The sequence below is a fragment of the Colletes gigas genome, unplaced genomic scaffold (assembly GCF_013123115.1).
Source record: "Colletes gigas isolate AHSC1104 unplaced genomic scaffold, ASM1312311v1 Colletes_gigas_Sc00085, whole genome shotgun sequence".
Taxonomy (NCBI): Eukaryota; Metazoa; Arthropoda; class Insecta; order Hymenoptera; family Colletidae; genus Colletes; species Colletes gigas.
Window position 1 is genome coordinate 115939 of NW_025106713.1, and position 21659 is coordinate 137597.

The window sequence follows — 21659 nt, forward strand, 5'->3', positions numbered from 1 at the left end:
GTATTACGTACACGTAATACATATGTTGATAAAAAGAATCATTGATTAAATATGAAATATTAACTTATAATTATTGTTTCTTTTGAAGATCGTGAAATTAACAAAGAAAATCATTTTAAAACTAAGTACGATATTAATCATCATGATATATGTATATTCTGTTCAGTTGTACATTCTTCATTCTGCACGCGTCAAAAATGTTTCGGTATAAATTTAATATTTTAAATATAAAGTATGTACATTTATTTATTAATTTACTATTCTGTTACATTTCTAAATATTAGAGATATCGACAGTTCTTCATAGTATTTAAATTATTAAATGCAAATAATTTAACAAAAATAAAAAAATGTTGATAAATTACGATCCTGTATACTTAAAATATTATAATGCCAAATGTATTCATAACTAATATTTTTTCGAAAAGAATTCGAATATTTTAATCATATGCACCCAATAAGGTATAACTTTTATATTACAGAATATGTTCAATATTTGTTAAAGTTAAACTAACTTTATGTTTTACCTTGCGACCTTGCCGTTTAGATGCTTTTCGTGAAACTTTCGACTCTCTGCTATCTTGCACTTGTTTGTTAAGACCCAATCTAAATCGCACAGGCACCTTCGAGTCTGAAGCACTTTCATCTATAATAAAATAATTCAACAATGTTTTATATTATAGATTTTAAACTGACAACAATGTTAGTTAATGGTAATAAAATTATAGAAACATTTCCGGCCACGCGGTATTATATTTTCGGTAAAGAATTTTTTCTCTCGAAACCACATAGGATTTCGGGGTCATGTGTATTCACAAAAAATGATTGCAATTGACCCCTGCAACTAAAAATAATTTTTTCAGATTGATTTGAAATTTTTTAATAACTTTTTACCGATGCCTCGATCAAGAAATTGATATTGTAAATATATTCTACAAACCTTCTGAATCATGTAACTCGGGTATAGAACGACGAAGGACAGTAACTCTCCGAACTTCTTTTTGATTAGCAGCTGTTGCAAGAAACATATCGTGTAAATATAGAAAACACAATTATTAATGCAATATCAATATTTTTATAATCTACGAAATCTCGAAATAATATTTAATTAAAAACATTTATTGCATAAACAGAAATTAACGTATATTACTTACATTTTTCATCTGCTTTCATTAAATGTCTTTGATTTGCTTTTGCATTACTTTTCACAACTCTGGAAAGAAACGAAGCGATTATTTTCTTTGAAAAAAAACGTAAAGATTTTCTATAATGGTAAACGTAGAGAGAGAATATGAGGCGCGTGTTTAAAATGAGTTAATAATTTAACGATTAAGTAATGTGGATATTTTCACGAGTGAGTGGACGTATGTATATTTAGTATTTAAGCTAGCTACCATATTGAATACGTTTAAATTTCATTTTATTATCAATATTATCAACACTCTATAAATGTCATAAAAAATATCATAATAGGTATCTGGTTCTGGAATAAGAAATATAATAATACTTACTCGTTGACGACGCCTTTAAAAGCAGACTGCACTAATCTTGCCGACTGAATCGGGGCTGTCCTGTTTAATCTCTCGGCTCGTCTCCTACTTAATTCGGTTCTCAAGTCACTTTCTTCGTCGACTGCTATGTCCTCGAGAATTACATCCATATCTTCGCTCGGTCCATCCGAAAGAACATCTTTGCGTTTTTTACACTTTTTTTCTTTTCCAATGCGTTCAGAGAGAGGAAGTTCATTTTTTAATTTTCCTACTTGATACAACTCCTTATCTCGCTTTTTATTCTTTTTTGAGGATCTCTCTTTCTCTACTTTTTGTGGTTCTAAATCAACACAGGAATTAACAGAACTTGTAATAGCAATGGGAGACGTATTTTCTACAGTTTCTTCAAATTCTTCAAACTTATATTTAGTATCTAAACATAAACCTGTTTCTTGAATAACATCATAGTTCTCTGCAAGCTTGTTAACCTTTCGTGTATTCCCTGATTGGGCATCTCCGCTTTCCAGACACTCCGCCTTCTTATTCGTATTTTCTTGTTTACTTAATTTAATTTTCTTATTCGCATTTATAGGATCTATAGGCCTCGTAGATTCAAATTTTCTTCGCCTGGCTTCTAATATAGGATCATTGATCGTGTCGGTAGACTCTTTATTCGTCACGGTAGTTTTCTCAAAATTCTCTTCTTTTTGTTTCATTTTAATACGATTTGTCTGTGGCGATATTCTACCTTTAAGCATCGGAGATGATTCTTTGACATATAACGGGCTTCCTGTATCATCCGGAGTGACTGATCGTAGCCCATGCTTTCGAAATAATTCCTTGGGTGACCACCTTGGGGATCTTCTACGTCTAGGAGAAAGACGAGGAGAATTTCTTGGAGACGACCAAGGTGATCTATGCGGCGATAATTTCGGTGATCTGGACCGCGATGAAATTCTTCGCGGAGATGCTTTTGGCGACAACAAACGTGAAACCCCTCTTCGAGGAGACTGCCCAGGTGATTTCGATTTCGGCGATGATCTGCGGGATGGTGATATTCGTCTTGGAGATAATTTCGATGATCTTGATCTTAAGGGAGATTTTGATGGAGGAGATAATCGAAGCGGTGAAAATTTCGGAGAGTGGGATCGTGTTAATCTTGGTGATTTAGTCGATGAATTTTTCGGTGAACGTATTGGTCTAGGAGATCTGGAATGCGGTGAAAGTCTTGGCGATCTTCCTCTCGGAGATGACTTTTTAATAGGTGATCGTCTCATCGGAGACTTGTTGGGAGATCTACGCGGAGATAATTGTGGTGATCTAGATCGTGGCGAAAGCTTGGGTGATCGTGAACGCGGAGAATATCGTACCGGAGACTTTCGAGGCGATCTGTACCTCGTTATTTCTCGTTGAAATTTTTTTGACTGCCTAATCGGTGATCTTCTAGGCGATCTTCTAGGTGATTTTTTCCGTGATCGTGATCTGGGTGACAACGACCTACGTTTCTGCGAAATTCGATTGGTGTAAGGGGACATGGACCGTCTTTCGTTTTTTAAAAGCGGCACCGTCGAAGCAGCATTATAAAAATCCTTTCTACTGTTGCAGTCTTCTGTTTTGTATTTTTGATTTATATTCTTGCTTACTTCATCTTTTTTTATCGAATCATTGTTTCCCTTTTTATTACTTCTTTTTTCCTTCCTATCAGACGGCTTATCAACGTTCATCTCTCTTTCCATTTCATCCATTAAGCGTTCCAAACTGTCCTCCTCTTCGAGATCAGCCATAAGAAGTATATCGTCGTCGTCATCGTTAATGTCTTCTTTCTTTTCCTCGGCTTTTTCCAATTTTTCTGTTGCTTCGACTCGATTTTCAATTCTCGCAGCTGTTTCACTTTTCCCACCATCCTTCTCGATCATCTTCATTTCTGTATTCGTCTTTTTTTTATCTTTATTATCTTCATCGTCAGAACCACTTCCATTGTCTTTAAAACGATGAAACTTTGATATTTCTAAAAATGAAAAAATATCCGTGGTAAAAGGTAAGGTTAAAAGGTAAGAAAATATGTAGAAATATCATTAAAATCATAACACTTTTATAATATATCTATACTACCATACCTGTTGAATGTGATTCAACGCGTGGACCAATTTTGTCTACGGTACAAACTAAATCAGTTTGTTGAAGTAGAGAATGTTCGTCTACAGGAACTATCGCGATCAAGTTTGGATTACGTGGACTCTGATAATATAAATTCTGTAAATAAAAATATGATACTTACTGAGCGTCGGCTAACACAAAGATGGAATAAAACCAACACACAACTAAAAGAAGGAACAAAAATGTAAATTCGAAAATTCGAAAATTTTAAATAAAATCTTGGCACTAAACAAGTAACGAAAGCATTCTGTATGAGAAAATACTCATTAAACTTTGAAAAGTTATCGAAAATTTCAAGGCTTCCAAGATTTTTAAACAGACTATCAAGTAAGGATGTACGGGTAGCCGACATTACGGACCGAGTTCGATTCAGAGCAGATTATAGTCGAATTATTCGACATAATCCGAAACGTAACAAATCATTTTCCGAATTGTTTTTAACTCATTAATTCCTCTATATTCTCTAATTTTGTTTAGAAAAAAGATAATTATGCTTTACGTAATTCAAATATTTCATAAAGTTAAAGAAACGATAGAAAAGAACTTTGTTACGCAAAGAGCAATAAAAAACACCTTTTGGTCATGATAAAAAAAAAAAGTTTGTCTGTACTATATGCCGTGGGCTATAGTAACATTGCAAAACTTGAAAAAGTCTTTGATAATGTTGTTCTAAAACAGTTTTTGAAAAATACATACGATATAATTTAATTCATTTAAAAACTGATTTAAATATCAGTAGCACATAATATTTTATTAAAAGCATTTTACTCCAAATAATATATTCAAATATTAATTTTATATAGTTAAATACTAATATATAATGTTTTTAGGAAACATTAAACTTTTATCGGTTAGTAAGTGCAATGCTCACGCATGGGTAGACACGTTATACAATATACGTATAGAGTGGATAATACATAAAATAATGAAAAAATACTTGTACATTAACCGGTAAAAGTCACTAAAATTGTTAAATCTAAAAAAATAAACTTTAAAACATATAATAATGAAATCATACAATTAACAAAGATATAAACGTTTTAAATTATGTATATATTTTGTTAAATAACATTAAAAACATACACTTTCTATCAAGATATTAAAAAAACATCAAGTTATATGAAAATTATTAATAAACTTACCCCATTCTGGCGTTGTTGTAATTGATTAGGAAAATATCCTCTTCTCTGCGGTTGCTGACTTTTATATAACGGACGAGATGTTTGCCTTACTTCTGGCATTACCTTCTGTAATTGTAGCGGGGACTGCTTTTTGTAATGTATAGTGGCTTTTGTTCTTAAAGACTGTAATGCTGCTAATCGCAATGCCTCTAAATCTTCATCATCCTCGTCATCGTTCTTTGTGCCTTGCTGCTGCTGCTGCTGCTGCTGCTGCTGCTGCTGCTGCTGCAAAATAATTAATTTAAAAATTTAACATCCGTCGGTGCTAATAAAAATTTTCTATATTATATAAATTATTTATAAGGGCAATGGTCATAAATGTAAAAGTTGGTAGAATAAGTAGCAAAGTCGAGCAACGATCTTTTTGATAGAAACAGTTTTTAATTTGTACAAGTATATGTAAATATGCGGAGAAAATCGAAGTACATATATAGATTTATACCTTAGCTATCGTTTCATTTTAACAACACTTTCGTTATAGCTAATAAACAAACTTAATGACCGAGTTAAATAAACAAACATAACATAATTACTTAAATATAAATTTCTAGATCAGTTTGAAGCAAACGTTATACGCGATTTGTGACAATGTTATAAATATAATGAACATATATGTACACCGTACCGTATCAATCGTTTAGCAATAAATCATTTCCATGGACTTGTTAACCGATATATTATGATTCTCCTTACCTTTTGACGATAATCCATTTTATCCGAGTTACAATTGTGGAAAAACTTATAGCTATCACTAACAACACGAAGATCCAGCAATAGCATTAATAACTTTATACTGATTCTGAAAAATTATGATTTACCTTAAGGGTAATTACAATTTATAAGACCGCAACATTGCAGGAATAAGCGTTTCTTTTGATTAAGTTTTTGATAATTATAAATTCTACGAGTAATACTGCACACTTTGTTACCCCCCACTACATATAAATAAAGATGGCGTAGGCGCCCTTAAAATTAAAGGCTTCGATCACATCGTCATAGAAGATGAGCAACCATATTGTTGCGTTTGAAAAATTGTAATTTCTTAGTCAATATTGAAATGAGATTAACATCGTTGTAATAATGCTACCAAGTTGTATCTAAATTCTATCCCTTTGATTAATTTAACTAACAAGCCTGAATACTTTGAGGGGAAAATGATAAACATAAAAATTTCCAGCTTTCCTAATTAGAAGGTTTCTATTTCTAGCACTTGGTGGCTGCACGTCACAGATACGTAGAATCATTATATCTGTTATCGTCACTGATCTATTTGTCTAGATACGGGCATTAAATATAGAGATCAATGACTGAATGCGGTATGGAGGAATTTGCGCATACGAAGTACTGGAAGTACATAAGTATGTATTTCGGGCGACTTTAAAGCCGCCATCTTTGAGAACGAACTATTAGCGACCTCTGGCCAGCGTCCCATCTACCAAGTTACTCATCAACATCGCTCCTTTATGATAAATGATAAAAATTAATTAATTCCTTTGTTGATTGTTTCGAGTCGGTCGGTTTTCTGTTGTGCGATTGGAAATGAAAATATTGGAAATATCCTAAATAAAACATTGGATTCCATTGTTTAATAATAATCGTTAGAAATTGAATATTTGTAATTTTACTAAATGTTAATTTTATTAATGTAATAAGGTCCTATATCTGTAGTTTTCTGTACCGAATATATGGAAATTTCACTAGAATGCGGTATGACTGTTAAAAAGGTAAGAAATAGGGAGAATAGAAGATAGAGGTGGTTTAGTTTTTGGGACAGTGTCCGAACATTTCGTCTTCCAATAGTAGATGAATGTTAGTTTGTAAGGCACAGATACAAGTTTTATTTAGGTAAACATTTATTCGTGATGTGAGAATGAACGGTAAGTACGTATACATATACATATACGTATAGATAGAAGTTTAGCTAGATAAAACGATAGATCCGTTGTTCGTAATATGAATAAAAATGTGGGCAACTCTGGTATACATAGAATATGATCCATAAGCCACAAGTGGTTCGTTGGAAACGAATCTGGATCGTAGGTTAAGAAACGTTGATCGTGGCTTTGTAAAAGAGTGGGGAGGGTACATACGCGTGTTCTGTTGGTGGCGTGAGTTTGACAGGATGGTAAGCAGCGAGGGTGTCGCGCAGACGAATATGCGGGAGAGGGGAATGCGCCGTCAGTAGTCCGCGAGCCACCGAACCGTGTACGTCGTGTTTTTGCATGTTTTTCCTCGTTGCTTGTAATTACGTCTGTCGTTGGCGTTGTCGTCTTGACATTATTCATCGGTTCTGTCGATTAAAATGGGTGGTTAAAAAAATGAACAGGTCCCTCTGATGATCACTTGGACGAACGAACTATGACCACCGACGATACTGTTAAATAAAGACTAGAGTACCGATTCGAGTGTATCGTGTATTCCGTGATAGTAATTTATGCCAGTAAACAGAGATGCGATCGTTTCCACGTAAGAGAGAAGAATTTACGCGAGATTGGGAATTTTGCACTACGGAGCGTGAACTGCGACCTTGTTAATTGCTTTGCGACGGAGAAACGAGACGGCGTGGCATATCTATAACAGTGAACAACATACCGGCGTGGTGTGGCGTGGCGTGGCGCGGCGTGGCGTGGCGCGGCGTGGCGCGGCGTGGCGCGTCGCGGCGCGGCATCTCGCGTATAAGCGAGCGGTGTAGGACGGGATGAGTGCGAGAGAAGTCACCCTCCTCGGGGGCTCCCCTTGGGGGTTCCGCATGCACGGTGGACATGACCTCCATCAACCTCTACGCATTTCTAGGGTACGTTTATTCACGGAATGTTTCATTAAGCATAATTGATCGTTTCGATGTCGGAGGAGCAGCGTTTAGGGTTGTTTCTTTTACCACGAAAGGGAAGCTCTTTCGACAGTTACACGTTACAACAGTCGTATAGTCGTTTTGTAGTTGCATTTTATTTCTACTATGTTGGACACGTTCTTTTAAAATACCGATATAGATTTCTTTATCCATGGTATACGATCGATAAAATAAAGGGGATCCATCACTCCAACACCACTCGAACTCACACAAGCCCAAAATGTGTAACCGATCCTCCGACGTGGTTTACGTTGATAAATGCTACTTTACGTTTATAGGCGGTAATAGATTGTAAAGATCATGTCCTGCTGTTCCTCTATTGAGCGACAACTCGTGTGTTTGACACGTCTGTTCCATTAGCAGATGAACTGACCGTCTCCTCGGATAAGCATCCCGAGGGTCTTCTCTCTGATTAATTAGTCGTCCAACAACGCACACGTATCGAACGTTAAAAGGATCATCGAAACATGTTTCAGGGATTTTAAAATGTTCATTTTTTATTCTCTAAATTCATCAGTTTTAAGCAGTAAGCTTTAACCGACCGAGGCGTATAGAGATTGTAAAGCGTGAAGAATAAAGGTTGATAAGTTGTATATTGATATTTGTAAAATGTGACAAGTCGATAGGATGTAAATTTCGTTGTTAACGATTGGAAACTCGAGTAGGAGTACGCAGTACTTTTTACGCTTAGCGCATTAGGAATATGTATGCACGTATGTTCCTCTGTTATACATATGTATATGTTTGGTGATGACGGCACGGTAATTCAACTGAAATAGATACGAAAATATAGAACTCGGTCAGTCCGTCTATACATTGATAGAATTTTAGGGGAATATTTATCATCATCGTACCGTAGATATTTCTGTACATTTTAACGAAATTCCTTTCGCATCTACTTTTAGATGCGCATACGCGAATGTAAATGTAAACAAGTGAGAACGCGAACAAAGTCGCGTTAAACTCTTTCCTCCGTCTCGCATCAAATGTAATAGAAAATTACGTAATGCCTTATTTATCGCGCGACGGACGTCGTAATACATACACGTCGCTTAGGTAGAAACGGTCGAGTAAATTCATAAAACATTGGCATACCAAGGCATTCGCAATCCGCAAGAAGCTGTTTTCGCTGTGACGCGAATCATCGTATATGTATAGATTGGCTGTCACACGATGGATCAAAGTCTTTTCTCTCGAATAGTAATAATTCGTTGTTATTCCGCTCGTGGTGCAGTTGCACTCTTACGAAATATAGGTAACGAATGCCGATTATGTTGAATCAGTCATCGTTGACTCGCATTGCTTATTCAACGGCTGTCCACGTGACCTCAATCAGGAACACAGATTGACGTCCTTATTATGCAGCCCGCGTTAGTTGATACTATTACAGTTACCAAGCATGGTCTACATGTTATAATAAGTTTGTTGACCCTTACGAACAAGACACTGATTTCCCGATTCAAGATACCAATTATCTATCTCCCGTCGCTCGAACAATCGCACCTCGCATGTTTTTCATCAACTACACTCCTCGATAACGTGACGTAACTTGAACTTTTTCAACTGTTGCGATACGCGAATCAACAACATAACGGTTTTAAACGATACTCGTATCGGTTCACGGTACAACTCCCGACGGTTACAAATTTACGTATTCGTTAAGATTCATAAGTAAGGAAAAAAGAAAGAAAAAGTGTTCGTAGAAGGTTACGATACCGTCGTATGCTGTCTAAAAAAGTGATTTTTTCCGTATAATAAAGTATTTATTAATCGCATAGAAAGGAAACATGAATTTCGAAGAAGGAAATACGAATAATTTGACAATCGACGGATCGATAATATGTTTGGAAGTAACGAGTGCACGGTAAAGTATCGAATAACGAAAATATCAACACTTTTGTTCGCGTTTGCCGCATCCATTGGCGTAGTCTGGATTTAGAGCCGTCACGCCTACCCTTCTGCAACCGGGCATGCAGGCTGCAGTTGTGCTGCGCGGGTCTGCAGGCGCCGCGATCGATTACTTTTACCTCTGAACACGACCAAAGAACGTCGTTCCACCGCGTTTTCCAAGGTCTCGCGGAGAATATTGATAGGGAAACTTTTTCTCTGCCTATTGTTATCTTCAAAGTCGTGGCGCAAAGTCAGTCGCTCTTTCGAGAATTTACCACGATAAATTGCGCGTTAAATATTTAAACACACGCTGCATTCTACGTTTACGTAATTACCTTTTCGATAGGTACGCGTTAGAAAGAAAAATAGATGGAAGGAGTTGGAGTTGGAGTCGGTGGACAACGCAGCGTTTACGCTTCGTTTGTAAAGTTTCGTACAAGTTTCGTCGAGCATATTCGAAGCTGCGATCTATTTTGTACGACTGTCTGGAAGCTACTTGCGCTCTCGAGTGCCTTCACCGCGAGCAGACGCAAGGTTAAGAGCCGCGTTGCCTCTCTATTGACAACGAATAAAGTACCATCGACGAGTATACTTCCATACGTGCACGCATTTCCGAGAAGAATCGCGGAGGATCGGGGGTCGGTGGTCGGTGGTCGGTGGTCGGGGGGTCGGTGGTCGGGGGGTCGGGGGGTCGGGGGGTCGGGGGGTCGGGGGGTCGGGGGTCGGTGGTCGGTGGTCGGATGGAGGGGGCGCCATACGTTTTCAATTTGAACGAGCAGGGGGCAAACGGTCGCTAATAGCATTTTGACGAGCATCGCTCGGCTCGAGACTCGAGCGAGCCTTGCTATGCAATCGTGTGCATTCTGAGTGCAAGGAGGGGCCCTGTTTAGTTGATTGGTCATTCGGTAAGTCGGTGAGTCATGTGGTAGCGAGCGTGTGTGCGCGCCTTCCCTTCGGTACAGTTTCGTACGCCCCTTTCGCGCGAAACGCCCGCATAACGCAAACCGTACAAAACACACGACTATGCTTTGTCCTCTCGATAGCTTGGCTTTTCAGGGCCGTTCCTACCACTTTTCCTACCACCCTGGACTCCTCGACTTTTCTCACTTTTCTCCAATTTCTTTAAACGATTCAATCAATGTTCCATACAAGATGGAATGGTTTCGAGAGGAACACGTTCTAATGTCGTTTGTTTCTTTGTTTTTTTATAGCTGATAGGCAAAAGATAAAAATGTGGACAGGTAGAGAATCGTGTACAATGGCACGTTAACGCGTTCGGGGGTGGATCTATGGTTGAAATAATTGCAAGACACTGTCCAGGCTATAGACAGCTCTCGGGCAGCAGGGTTACGGAGGTCGTGGGAACCTAAGCGAGCACGTGTATCGCGAAGCTTTACCCAGCAGCAGCAGCAGTTCGTCCTACGTTTAGACAGGCCGGTTACGATGGATTTTAAGGAGATCCCGGAAGGAAACGAAAACCCTGCTCTTTACTCGAACGAAGATTCTTCCCCCGAGAAAATAATTTAGCTCGATAAAAATTGAAATTATGGTGAGAAATGGCAGCTTCGAAGACCACCTCTGTTTGTACGGGCCTGAGGGTCCCGTATGCCTCGACTGCGCGGAATGAGTGGTTGTCGAGGTTCCCTGAGTTGGGGCCAGTGGCAGCGATCGCTGGCTCTCGAGTATACTAATCGCCGAGACGTATCCTTTGCGCGACGAGTACCAACGGATACGCCTTGGAACGCGCACGTGTTTCCTCTTACGGTGAAATTTCACGAAAATTCGTCGACCGGACCCCTATCGACGCGTCTTTAAAACTGCAACGCGACATCCCCGTGCTTTTACCTTGGTTGTGCAGCGCGCTGCATCGTAAAACGATCGTTGTCGCGCGATTTCCCGGGATAGATAAATTTCGTTATCTTTTTAATGTACAGCGATCGATATCGCGGAGAAGGTCATGGAAAAGCAATTATCGACCGTCATGACGCAACGACAGCTAGATCGATAACTATTATCCGTTGCTTTCCGTCGATCTCCGCGTTCGATCAGTTTGTTCCGCGATTTAAATATCGTTCGACGTATACGTGAGAAACGGCCGATGGAGCATTTACTTGCATACGGTAGTTGTTAGAGTTGGAGTGTGGTGAGACGAACGACGATCCTCGAGGTGCTTTCACGCGATAAAAAGAAATTCTTCCGCGATGGTTCACATGAGTTACGCGCAGTGGGCCTGTCTGCCTAGCACTTATCGGAACAAGGTTCGTGCATTCTTTAACTATTTACTTTTATGCATTACGAAACATTGTTCTTTCGAGTTTCGAACATTTATCATCTCCGTGACGATTTTCCACCACTTGCCAGTGGTTATTTTCATTCGTCAAAATTCGTACGATGACGCAAATTCCTTCGAAAATGGATTCAGAGTTTGCCATTTAGACTTGGCAAGACGGTTCGAGGGTTAATGGATGTGGCCATTGAATTGATTCCATTGGGAGCTCTAATGGTACACGCACGTGTGCCAGTTGCTAACTTGTCGAAACAAGTCCTTGGACCTGAAGGGACCAACGTGCCAACTACAATGAAAACCGAGTATAAAATTAAGCGGAAATGTGACGATCAAGAGACAACGAAAAGAGGACGGACTAAAAAATGACAGAGACAAGAGAACGCAACTACGTCAGAATGTCGGTAAAGACAGAATAAGAGAGAGAGAGAGAGAGAGAGGAGTGTGTGGGGGAGAGGGAGAAACGCTTACAAATCGGCGATTCTAATATTGTCCTAGGCACTGGCCGGTGGCTCGCGACAAGCCGGACGCAGTGAACCAACCGTCTCGGTGCCATCGACATCAAGAAGAAACTCGTTGATCGCGCGAAAATTGTTTAAAAATTTTGTGCAACATCCGTAACCAAGCAGTGACGTGACGTGACGCGACGCGACAACCAACAACCAACAACCAACGCATGTTTTTACCATCTCCTTGGATCGTTTAGAGTAAAAAGTTCAAAGGATCGGTAAGCGTAATATTAAAAAAGAAAACCTACTGTTTCGTTGAAGACCATCGGTTTCAATGTCGTCGAGAGAGACGTGTTCGTTAAGAATTGTTTGTTGACGATTGAGAGAGGGAGTGATCGTGAAACCCAGGCCGACGAAAGAGCAATGTCAGACAATTTTAATATAAAACCTACTTGATGGATGTGTCGTTTTTTTTTGTAGGTTTCTCGTTTCCCAGCTGCTGCAATTTTTCGTTCAAATTTTCTAAAACAGCGTCCAAGGTCCACCGTTGGCTCTCTGAAAAACAATCATATTATTTGTAAAATTGCCATAACCCGACAAGTAGAATTGCAATATATTTTTTCAGAAAAGTATTTTCTCGTTGCCGGCTAAATTGCTTAAAAAAATGATCGACTCGATTTAAATTCGAATTGGACCGAACGGTGAACCGTGCAACGAAAGCAAGGTGTAATCGAAGTAAACGAAAGGTATGTCGACGCGTATCGGCTTCCGCCAGAATCCATGCGAAACTTGAGACGCGCGAAGCGACCGGCTATTTTAAAACGAGCCGAGTTCTGCTCAAGCTCATCGGTCGAAGGTCATTCTAACGCCGGTGAAAAAAAAAAGCACAACGAAATGAACAAATGGAGTAATTATAATTTCGGATAAGAGGACGACCGGGGCCGGCTGAAACGCCCGACAGCGCAACGGACAAGTACGAAAATGATGATAAAATGTACGTAGAAAAGAAAGGGCAACTAGAATTTCGATAAAATAACAGAGCAACCAAGAAACGTAAGTGGTTTGAAAGGAACATCCTGTGGATGTAAATGGCATAAATCATAAAATGAGAATGGAACGAGAACGTTGTAACGTAACAGGGTACAGCTGCTGATCTGCGTCGGCTCTTTCAACAAGACGGAAATGAATTTTCAGATGTAAAAGCCTCGTGCAAAATCATTGGCCACAGTCGCCGACGATATATTTTTAAACGACTTACCTCATCGACTGCTCGTACATTTTCAATCTGTTGCTCGTGAACACAACTTCTTTATCAAATATAGTTATACGTATGTACATGCGTAGGCATACATGGAGTAGTTCGCTTATCCGAACAATACTATGTGATTTTATTTTGTTTGATCGCTCGCGCAACAAAATACCAACTTGTATACTTCAAATTAAAGATTATGTTAGCCAGTGTATGTACGCGCGAGTGAAAAGTCGTTGATGAAAGTCTTGAACAGGCAGCTTAATATATTTCTTTTTGCGAAGATTAAGTAGGCGGAGTGGCTCAAGTTATGTCGCTTAATACGTCCAATTTACCACTGACGGTCTTTCGTCGACCGACCAACGAGTTAGTTTTTCTCTGTCTTTCACGTTTTTCTTACGCGCGGTCCTGCAATTGCGGGAATACCGTTCCACCGGAACATAACATTCTGATACAATTACACGTTTCCCTCTCTTTTCTTCTCTATGCTTGCGCGTCTATTACTTTACTCTTATTCATACGTACATACATATCCATTCAACGCGATCTCACGATAGATTCTAATACAGAGTTCGTAAATGTATGGTCGTCGTTGGATAATTCGTAATTCGTTTCGATGTACCGAGCATTCGTTGCGAATTAAAACGACCACTAAAACCGTAGAAACACGAGCACTTTTAGATGCGCCTGCATGATTATCGGTGAAAAGTAACATCTGCTTCTCGTCAAATTCTCTTCTTTTTTCACTGATAATGCAAAGGGGCGTCTCTGTGGTCCCCTGAAAGCGCAAACAGCTTCCGTGGACCATGCCAGCCAGGCCAGAGTCGTTTGTTGGACGGTGAATCGTCTGGTTGTTGGCTGACTTTGCGTAGCTCGATTACTTCGGATCCATCTAAATTGAATTAATTGACAGTGACATCGACGATTCGTACAATTGATACCACGCGAGGGCTTCGGGTAATTAACGGCAAGTAGGAACAAGGCGCTACTGATCCCATTTAACCTCCAGATAGTCGACCATATGGCGAAACAGTCACTATTACCACAATCGAGGTATACGAGTACACTTTACATACGATCTATTTTTTCGGTTCATTTTTATGGAGATATAGAACCCCATTACTATTCTCCTGTAATTCCCAACATTACCAACAGGTTACAGAAATTAACACCAGGGAAAGTGAGACAGCAAATGAAATTACAGAAACATTTCTGCCGACACATTAGATTTTCGGTAAGGAATTTTTGTCTCGAAAGTGCGTAGGAATTCGGGAGTATGTCCAATGACCAAAAATGTTTGTGTAATTGACCCCCGCGACTGAAAATAATTTTTTCAGAACGATTTGAAAATTTTATTTTTGCCGAAAAATTTCACACCTTCTCGAATTTTTTTCTAGAAACTGGCTAAGATATCGAGGAGGGTATGTCTATTCACCAAATATGATTGTAATTGACCCCCGTATTCGAAAATTGAAAATTTTTTTTTTACCGAAACATTTCTCACAGCTATTGATTTGAAATTTTGTTCATTTTAATTTTTTAATTACTCGTATACCTCGTCCGTGCTATTATACGGTTAAAAGAAACTCGATGGTTTTATTTAACGAAAAGTTCCGTCGAATGTTTCGTTATCGATAGAATCTAGGAACCGTTGTTTGTAGTTCGTGATTTCACCGCGTTTCTCACGTGCAGTTTGCTGCGTTACCAACATGCGTTTATTATGGTCGATAAGTAAATTTGTAAGTAATTTGGGAATTATGAATCTGTTGGTATAGAAAACAAATCGAATAAATCGTTGGTGCAGTGTTTTTTTTTAAACGGGTCTATAAAGTTTTCTACACTCGTAATTTGTAGAGAGGGCTGTTACCAGATAATAGAAATGGACTCGTTATTACTTAAGGCGTTGCTCGAACCTCGATTAGTATTTTAAAAAAAGTATCCGGACGAGGATACGGATTACTCGAACCTTGTCATTGTTCTCGTTGATATATCGACAACGTCGGGGACATCGTGGAAGTTTCCAACATGCTCAAGTTCCGAGTGTCGGGCCAACGAAAGTGCAGCTACACGGTGAGAATCTTAAGCACCAAAGTGGGGGGTGGTTAACGAGTAAATTTCAAAGTGATTTCTCTCGCACGGCATTCAATCGTGTGCAGACATAATTCGTTCGCTTGCGTTTTAAACACTCGGACCATTCGTTTCCGTCATTGATCCAGTGATAGAAACATTGGTACTTGAAAGAAATGATAACCAGGAAAGCAATATCGGTATCAGCGTATTATCGGACCTTTGGTAAAGGTAATTGTAATGTTGGGGTGAAACGTCAGGACGGTATTTTTGAAAAGAGTACGGTGGTTTCTAGGTAGCAGGGAACCTAAAGGTAATCGATCGTAGGAATGAAATGCGGGTCAAAACGGACCCAGAGCGCAATCGATCAGTGATTGCGGTAAATTCTCCTCGCGTTGCACGCTCTTAAATAAATGAATGTTCAAAGAAACGATCCCATTGTAATCGAGGAACAAATGTAAATTTTCGTTGCAGGTTAATCCGGGCAGTAAGGCGGCACAGCAGGGTGTGAGAGAGGGTGATTTAATTAGCAGCATTAACGAGAGGAGTACCCGGGACCTAACGAATAGCGAGGCACACGCACTCTTACGAAATGCCGGGGAGCACTTAAAGCTTGGTCTGAATCAGTAAGTTACTTTACGTGTACCTTTTTTCAGAAAAATTTTATTCAGAATATTCGGCAAAATGATTGTTCATTTTGTAAATATTCGTTTAAAAAAAGTTATCGTTATCCGGTAAAACGTAATTGTCTCTTTACAGGGAAAACATTGGCTCGCCAAAGAGACGTATTTACAAGAGCAGTTTGCAGGAAAATACTACCACCGAAATTCTCAATAGTAAGTATACATAGACATATTTATTACTATAATTATTGGAGCGACTCATCATAGTCTGCCAATAACTCTGCTAACTGTACTCTATTTTTCCAACGAATCGACTTGCGTTCTATTATGCGGTACTATAAATTTTCTACATATTTATTTATTTTCTTTATTAGTTTCCATATTAGATTAAGAGAATGGATCATGTTTATTTTACAGAGACAACGACGACGAAACATATAAGCGCATCGAATACACGGATTCTAACGACAGAATCGAAGAAGAACGAAACAAGTGAGTGACTTTCTATTTTATATCTTTCTATATCATGTTTTTGTTGGAATAAAAATTTAAGAAGTAAAAGAATAGAAGGAAGCGGTAGATTCGTTGGAGGGAAAATCGATAGGGGATCTGACCGAATGGTTCGATACGATTCAAAACGTAGACAATGGGGTGGTTTTAAATAAACGCGTTGACAAACGCAAATTACGGTAGAAGCATAGTAGTCCTCCTCTGGCTTGTTCTTTTTCCCTTTGGTCTACATCACGTGCTCTCTTTTGCAAATTGGTGTGCCGTCATGGAACGATGAGCAGACGAGCACCGTGTACCCACGGTTCACTTATGCTCTGCAAACGATCGCGCTCTCTACAGACCAACACACCTGTTTTTTTTTTTACACAAACAACTAACAACACGTATACAGGATGCACCTGCCAGCACAGTCACGCGTCTCGTTTGTGTTTCTTGGACGACGCGTTGCGTTGCGCCGCGCCACGCCGCACCCTCGTCGTTCGCCAGAAGACGCCCCAAGACGGTGACCCTCTTCTTCTTCCTTCTTCGAACCTCCATGTGACCCACCTTTCTGTCAGTGCTCATAGACACTTTGTCCAGTGTGCCGGTTAAACTCGATCGTTTCGTTCTTTTCCATTTCAGAAATGCCGCGTCCTCGGTCGACGGTTTCATCGATCTCGCAAACTTTGTGACTTTTTTTAACAGTGGATCCAAACGTTGGCCGCAGTGAATGTGTTTCCTTGATCACCGATCTACACGCAAACCGACATTCCAGAAAGTTGAAACGACAATTTAACCGGTAATAATCGGAAGTACTCGATCCCGTGGTAAATTCTCTTGTTACCCAATTATACGCGGAACAATATTCTTCTGAAAGGAATAGTTTCTTCGCAGTCATCCTCCTTCTTTTCTTTCCTTGAATCGTGGCAATAATTGATCGTACGGTGCACTTTTTATCCATCGAATAACGTGGAAAGTATAATGAGAAATCGAACTCCAATGTTGGCGTGCTTGCTCTGAATTCTCATCGATATCGGGCATGCATTAGGCATCCGAGTTACGTAATTCAGACCGGAACCATTGGGGATTCATCGATGATCGAAAACGGATATACTTTTCCGATCACAATGGCTCTAACCTTAATGATCGCTCTAATGCGAAGCAATGCGTTAGCTTGGCTATAATTACGTAAGAAGAAACAAAAGTCGTGAAACTTGCAAACAGCGTTTTGGTAATATAATAATCGTGGGCTTGAAATTTTGTTGAATATTGGATGGACACTGGTGAACAGATTAAAAGCGTTCGCGTTGAACAATGAGATTGTTCGATTGCACGCGATGTTTCGGCGGGGCGAACGAAACAGATTCGTCGGAAACCTCGAACCCGTCGTTTCAAAACAAACACTGTTCGGGAAGAACAACACGAGCGACGAAACGACGACGACGCAGGTCGAAAGTAACATTGAGTTCGTCTCGGTTACTGGCGATGGTACGTTCGTTTCGTTCGTCGCGGAAACGCGGGAAAAGATTTCAAAGTCCGAAGAGGCGGCTAGAAACGCATCGAGAAGCGTCGGAAAGAGGCAACGGAAATGGTTCGTCGGCCAGAAAACTATTCTATTCGACGGTGGACTCGACCAGGACGAAAATTCTGAAAGGGAACGTCCAAGTTGAGGGAAGCGGAAGACTCGGGATCGGGATCGGGATCGGGATCGGGATCGGGATCGGTCGTAGGGAACTCGAGCACGAATACTACCAACACCTAGAGGCGCTCAAGTTTCTCATCGAGCCCCCGGCTTGCTTCAGGAACGACGAGGCCAGACAAAACTTTGAAAACAAGCTAAACACGCTGGACTTTAGAAGAATGAATACCGTCGCCATCCCCGAGATTCCAGCCACGGACTTTTCTAATCCCGAAACGGTACTCCGCGCCTCCAACTACGAGCAAACAAAGTCCAAGTTTCGAAGATTCTGCTCGAACGAGGATCTGAAGGGTGCCATGATAGGTTTGTTCGTTAGGGCACCTATTCTGAAGAAGAAGAAGAAGAAGAAGAAAGCGGAGACTGCAAGTTGTTTGTTGGGTGCTGGCAAGGAAGCTAAAACGGTACGATTTAAGGAGGAATACGATCCGCGCGAGTTTTACCAACAAGGCGTGGATGAAAAAAGTATGGATATCGAGGGCGAAGGAAGTTTCACCGAACCGTCAGAGGAAACGGTACCAAATAATTGTTCAATATCGAAAGAAACCGATTACGCTGATAGGGTTTTATCGAACGAAGAGGTCTTTTGTCCGGACGGAAGGTTCGATGTAGCCGGAGAAAATGGTAAATGTTTGAAATATTTTAACGAATTAAAGAATTTTCAAGCCCCGGCGACGGCGACGGCGACGGCGACGGCGACGGTGACGCCGACGCTTTAACGCGCCTTTGGTGGGTGTGCCGTTGTCGCGTCATGCCCCGAAGGAGCCAAGCCCGCATTTCCGCAGCCCCATCTTCCATCTTTCGTCCTTTACCCATCGCCAAAGCCGAACCCTCGCGAGGAATTCCTTGGATCTCGTTACCGCTTTAGTTACGCCATCGATCCACTCAACATATTTCATTGCCTCCTCACCGATTCGTTACGTAATTGGAAGGCCAAGCGTAATCGTTCCTTTATCCTGTCTTTTATCACTATCCTCGATGATCTTATTAATAGACCTCGTGTTCACCATTTCTCTATTCATTTTACTTTAATTATTTATTCGAAACCTTCGTCGATATTAAAGTTGGTTGCATCTACAAGGATGCAGCTGTAACTTGGCAATGGTATTACAGCAGAGTCGCGTGGTTCCTTCGTATTTTGCCACTCCCATTGTAATTGTTCTCGTTGTCCTTGGTTCTCTAGCAATTTGATATTAGGCGAAGCATTACGAACGAGTCTCCTCGGTCTCATCACCGGATCAATTACGCAGCTAATAAGCATAGTGCGCATCGCTGTTTCTATGCATCACTCGCTGTACAAGGTTACTTAAAACTTTTTAAAATGATAAAAAGAAATTGAAACTATTTCGAAGATGTTGGTGAAATTAGCAGTATCGATATAAATATCCCTTTAGTCGGTTATCTCCTATTTCTAACGAAGAGATCTATTCTTTTCGCCGTATATGTACATATAAATCGATATTGTTGGCGAGAAGAGTCGCGTCTGTCCCCTAGGGGTACGTTGCATTATATCTCGAGGAGTGTTGTGCAACCCTTTGAAATCTCGGGAAGCAAGATCTAATTAGAGAACCATTCGTACTCGAGCAACAAAGAAAAGAGAAACGACATCTTTGAACATCCAGACATCAAAATTGCTTCTTTTCTTTTTCCAGTGTCTCGTTTCTCCGACATCGTAACGACCGTCTACTCGATTCCTTTTCTTACCATTATCTTCCTACCATCTGATCAAAAAGCAGAAACGAGTTTTACTCGTATTGATAAAAAGGGGCAACGTACTAAAAATAGGTTTCCGATTCGATTCCTTCCGCATCGAATTCGTCGCAGGCCTGTATTGTTGGTGCGTGTGTCACCACTCTGGTGATGTAACGAAAAGTGTGGAAAATGGATGGGTGTGCTCGCGATAGTGGCGTTCTGCCGGCCGGCATTGTTTACTCGGAAGGAAGTTCAACTCGGAAGTGGCACTATTCATGAGCGTCGCACGAGGGACGGACACGCACCTTGTCCGTCGATGTGTGTCAGACCGCGGCAGTCTACGTTGAAAACACCCACAAACCTCCGAACAAAGTATGCGTGCGTAATATACACCGTATTTAATAGAATACGTGTGTAGGTACGTGTGACGTAAAAACATCATTTAGGGGACAAGCTGCGCAAGCGTAACTCGAAATTCTCTACGTGGTAGGTTGTCGGCTGATTTATCACAGCGTTTCTCAAACTTTTTCTTCCACGCGAATCGTTTGATCGCGTATCGATGCTTAAAAATGTTCGATCGTCTATAAACGAACGTTACCGCCTTCTTAGGATCTATTATACATAGATCGGGGGGGGATCGATGTAGAACCTTTATCGATCAAAGCAGAGAGGATATTTTTCGCGACGAATCAAAGGGACGGTTTGAGAATCTCTGATACGTTGGTACGTATATGTATAAACAATACACATTGGGAATATAGACGCGAGCAAACAGAGGATCGTAGGCGTGGGTGGGGACACGAGCGTGTTGCACGGCTGATGGATCTGTTCGCACTCAGTCCATTCCCGCGATTCATGGACCCTACAGGCCATGCCGCTCATTTCTGGCCCGTTCGCGTTTCATTCGGAATTCAGAAGCGGCTGTCAGTGGCGGCAAAATACGTGCAATTGTTGACGGATTTCGTAAACATCGGGTCCGTGTCTGCTGTTAAATTATTTCGCTACCTATTCGCTGTATCTCGTCATTTCGAAATAGAGTATTTTAGATTTTTTTTATGATCGAAGAGTGGTACATACGTTTACAGCGACGCGTCCTGTTTCAGATGACACGAAACCCGATCAAAGCCACGTCAATGAAAACGGTGGTCCGAAGTGTTCCGTGATCGAGCAACCAGACGAAATCAAACAAAGTAAGAACGATCATTTTATTCTTTAAACATCTTAAGCCGATATCTTTGAATGCTGGGTTGAGTCATGCTTGCTGCACGATCGCAACAAACTATATATTTTATTAATCTTTCGCTACACCATTCAAATCGTTCTGGTTTCATTTACAATCGTACCAAGGATTTCGATTCTATTCTCCATAAAGGAAGCGTAATATTTTCAGACTAACTACCTGTTACGCAACGTGTATCGTATCGACATGGAATATTTTCTAATATTAAAATATTAATACGTGCCTGTCTAAACATATTTCTATCGATAATAGTAGCCGCTATGACAGATAACTGCCCGTATAATTGTTAAAATAATTCCGAG

General features: G+C 40.2%; 2 protein-coding genes across 11 annotated transcripts in view; one reads left to right on the top strand and one right to left on the bottom strand.

The window, feature by feature from the left end:
• Positions 1-376: 376 nt before the first annotated feature.
• On the bottom strand, positions 377-5753 carry LOC122403951 (neurofilament heavy polypeptide-like). Of its 5 annotated transcripts, none has more exons than XM_043407776.1 (7): positions 5521-5753; positions 4789-5016; positions 3607-3742; positions 1511-3497; positions 1154-1212; positions 940-1011; positions 377-645 (listed from the first exon to the last, which is right to left on the bottom strand). In XM_043407776.1, the coding sequence occupies exons 1-7, from the start codon at positions 5605-5607 to the stop codon at positions 476-478; spliced, it is 2739 nt and encodes a 912-aa protein (XP_043263711.1). In that variant the 5' UTR covers positions 5608-5753; the 3' UTR covers positions 377-475. The 5 variants fall into 5 exon arrangements, with proteins under 5 accessions (XP_043263711.1, XP_043263710.1, XP_043263709.1 ...); XM_043407775.1 differs by having other exon boundaries at positions 4789-5019; XM_043407774.1 differs by having other exon boundaries at positions 4789-5022.
• Positions 5754-6994: 1241 nt separating this feature from the next.
• The window catches only part of LOC122403948, a 53785-nt gene continuing 39120 nt past the window's right edge, over positions 6995-21659 (top strand). For all 6 annotated transcript variants that reach the window (XM_043407762.1, XM_043407763.1, XM_043407764.1 and 3 more), the window contains exons 1-5: positions 6995-7621; positions 16092-16243; positions 16377-16453; positions 16658-16732; positions 21221-21307. In XM_043407762.1, the coding sequence (XP_043263697.1) occupies positions 7526-7621; positions 16092-16243; positions 16377-16453; positions 16658-16732; positions 21221-21307 (487 nt within the window). In that variant the 5' untranslated portion in view covers positions 6995-7525. The remainder of the gene's footprint in view (positions 7622-16091; positions 16244-16376; positions 16454-16657; positions 16733-21220; positions 21308-21659) is intronic.

What these genes read in the sequence shown, in the direction of transcription:
- LOC122403951 (XM_043407772.1), bottom strand. Translation starts at nt 5,607, where the DNA reads ATGCTATTGCTGGATCTTCGTGTTGTTAGTGATAGCTATAAGTTTTTC. An exon ending in AAATGGATTATCGTCAAAAG is followed by an intron (nt 5,053 to 5,520) that starts GTAAGGAGAATC and finishes ATTATTTTGCAG; the next exon opens with CAGCAGCAGCAGCAGCAGCA. An exon ending in CGTTGAATCACATTCAACAG is followed by an intron (nt 3,498 to 3,606) that starts GTATGGTAGTAT and finishes TTTCATTTTTAG; the next exon opens with AAATATCAAAGTTTCATCGT.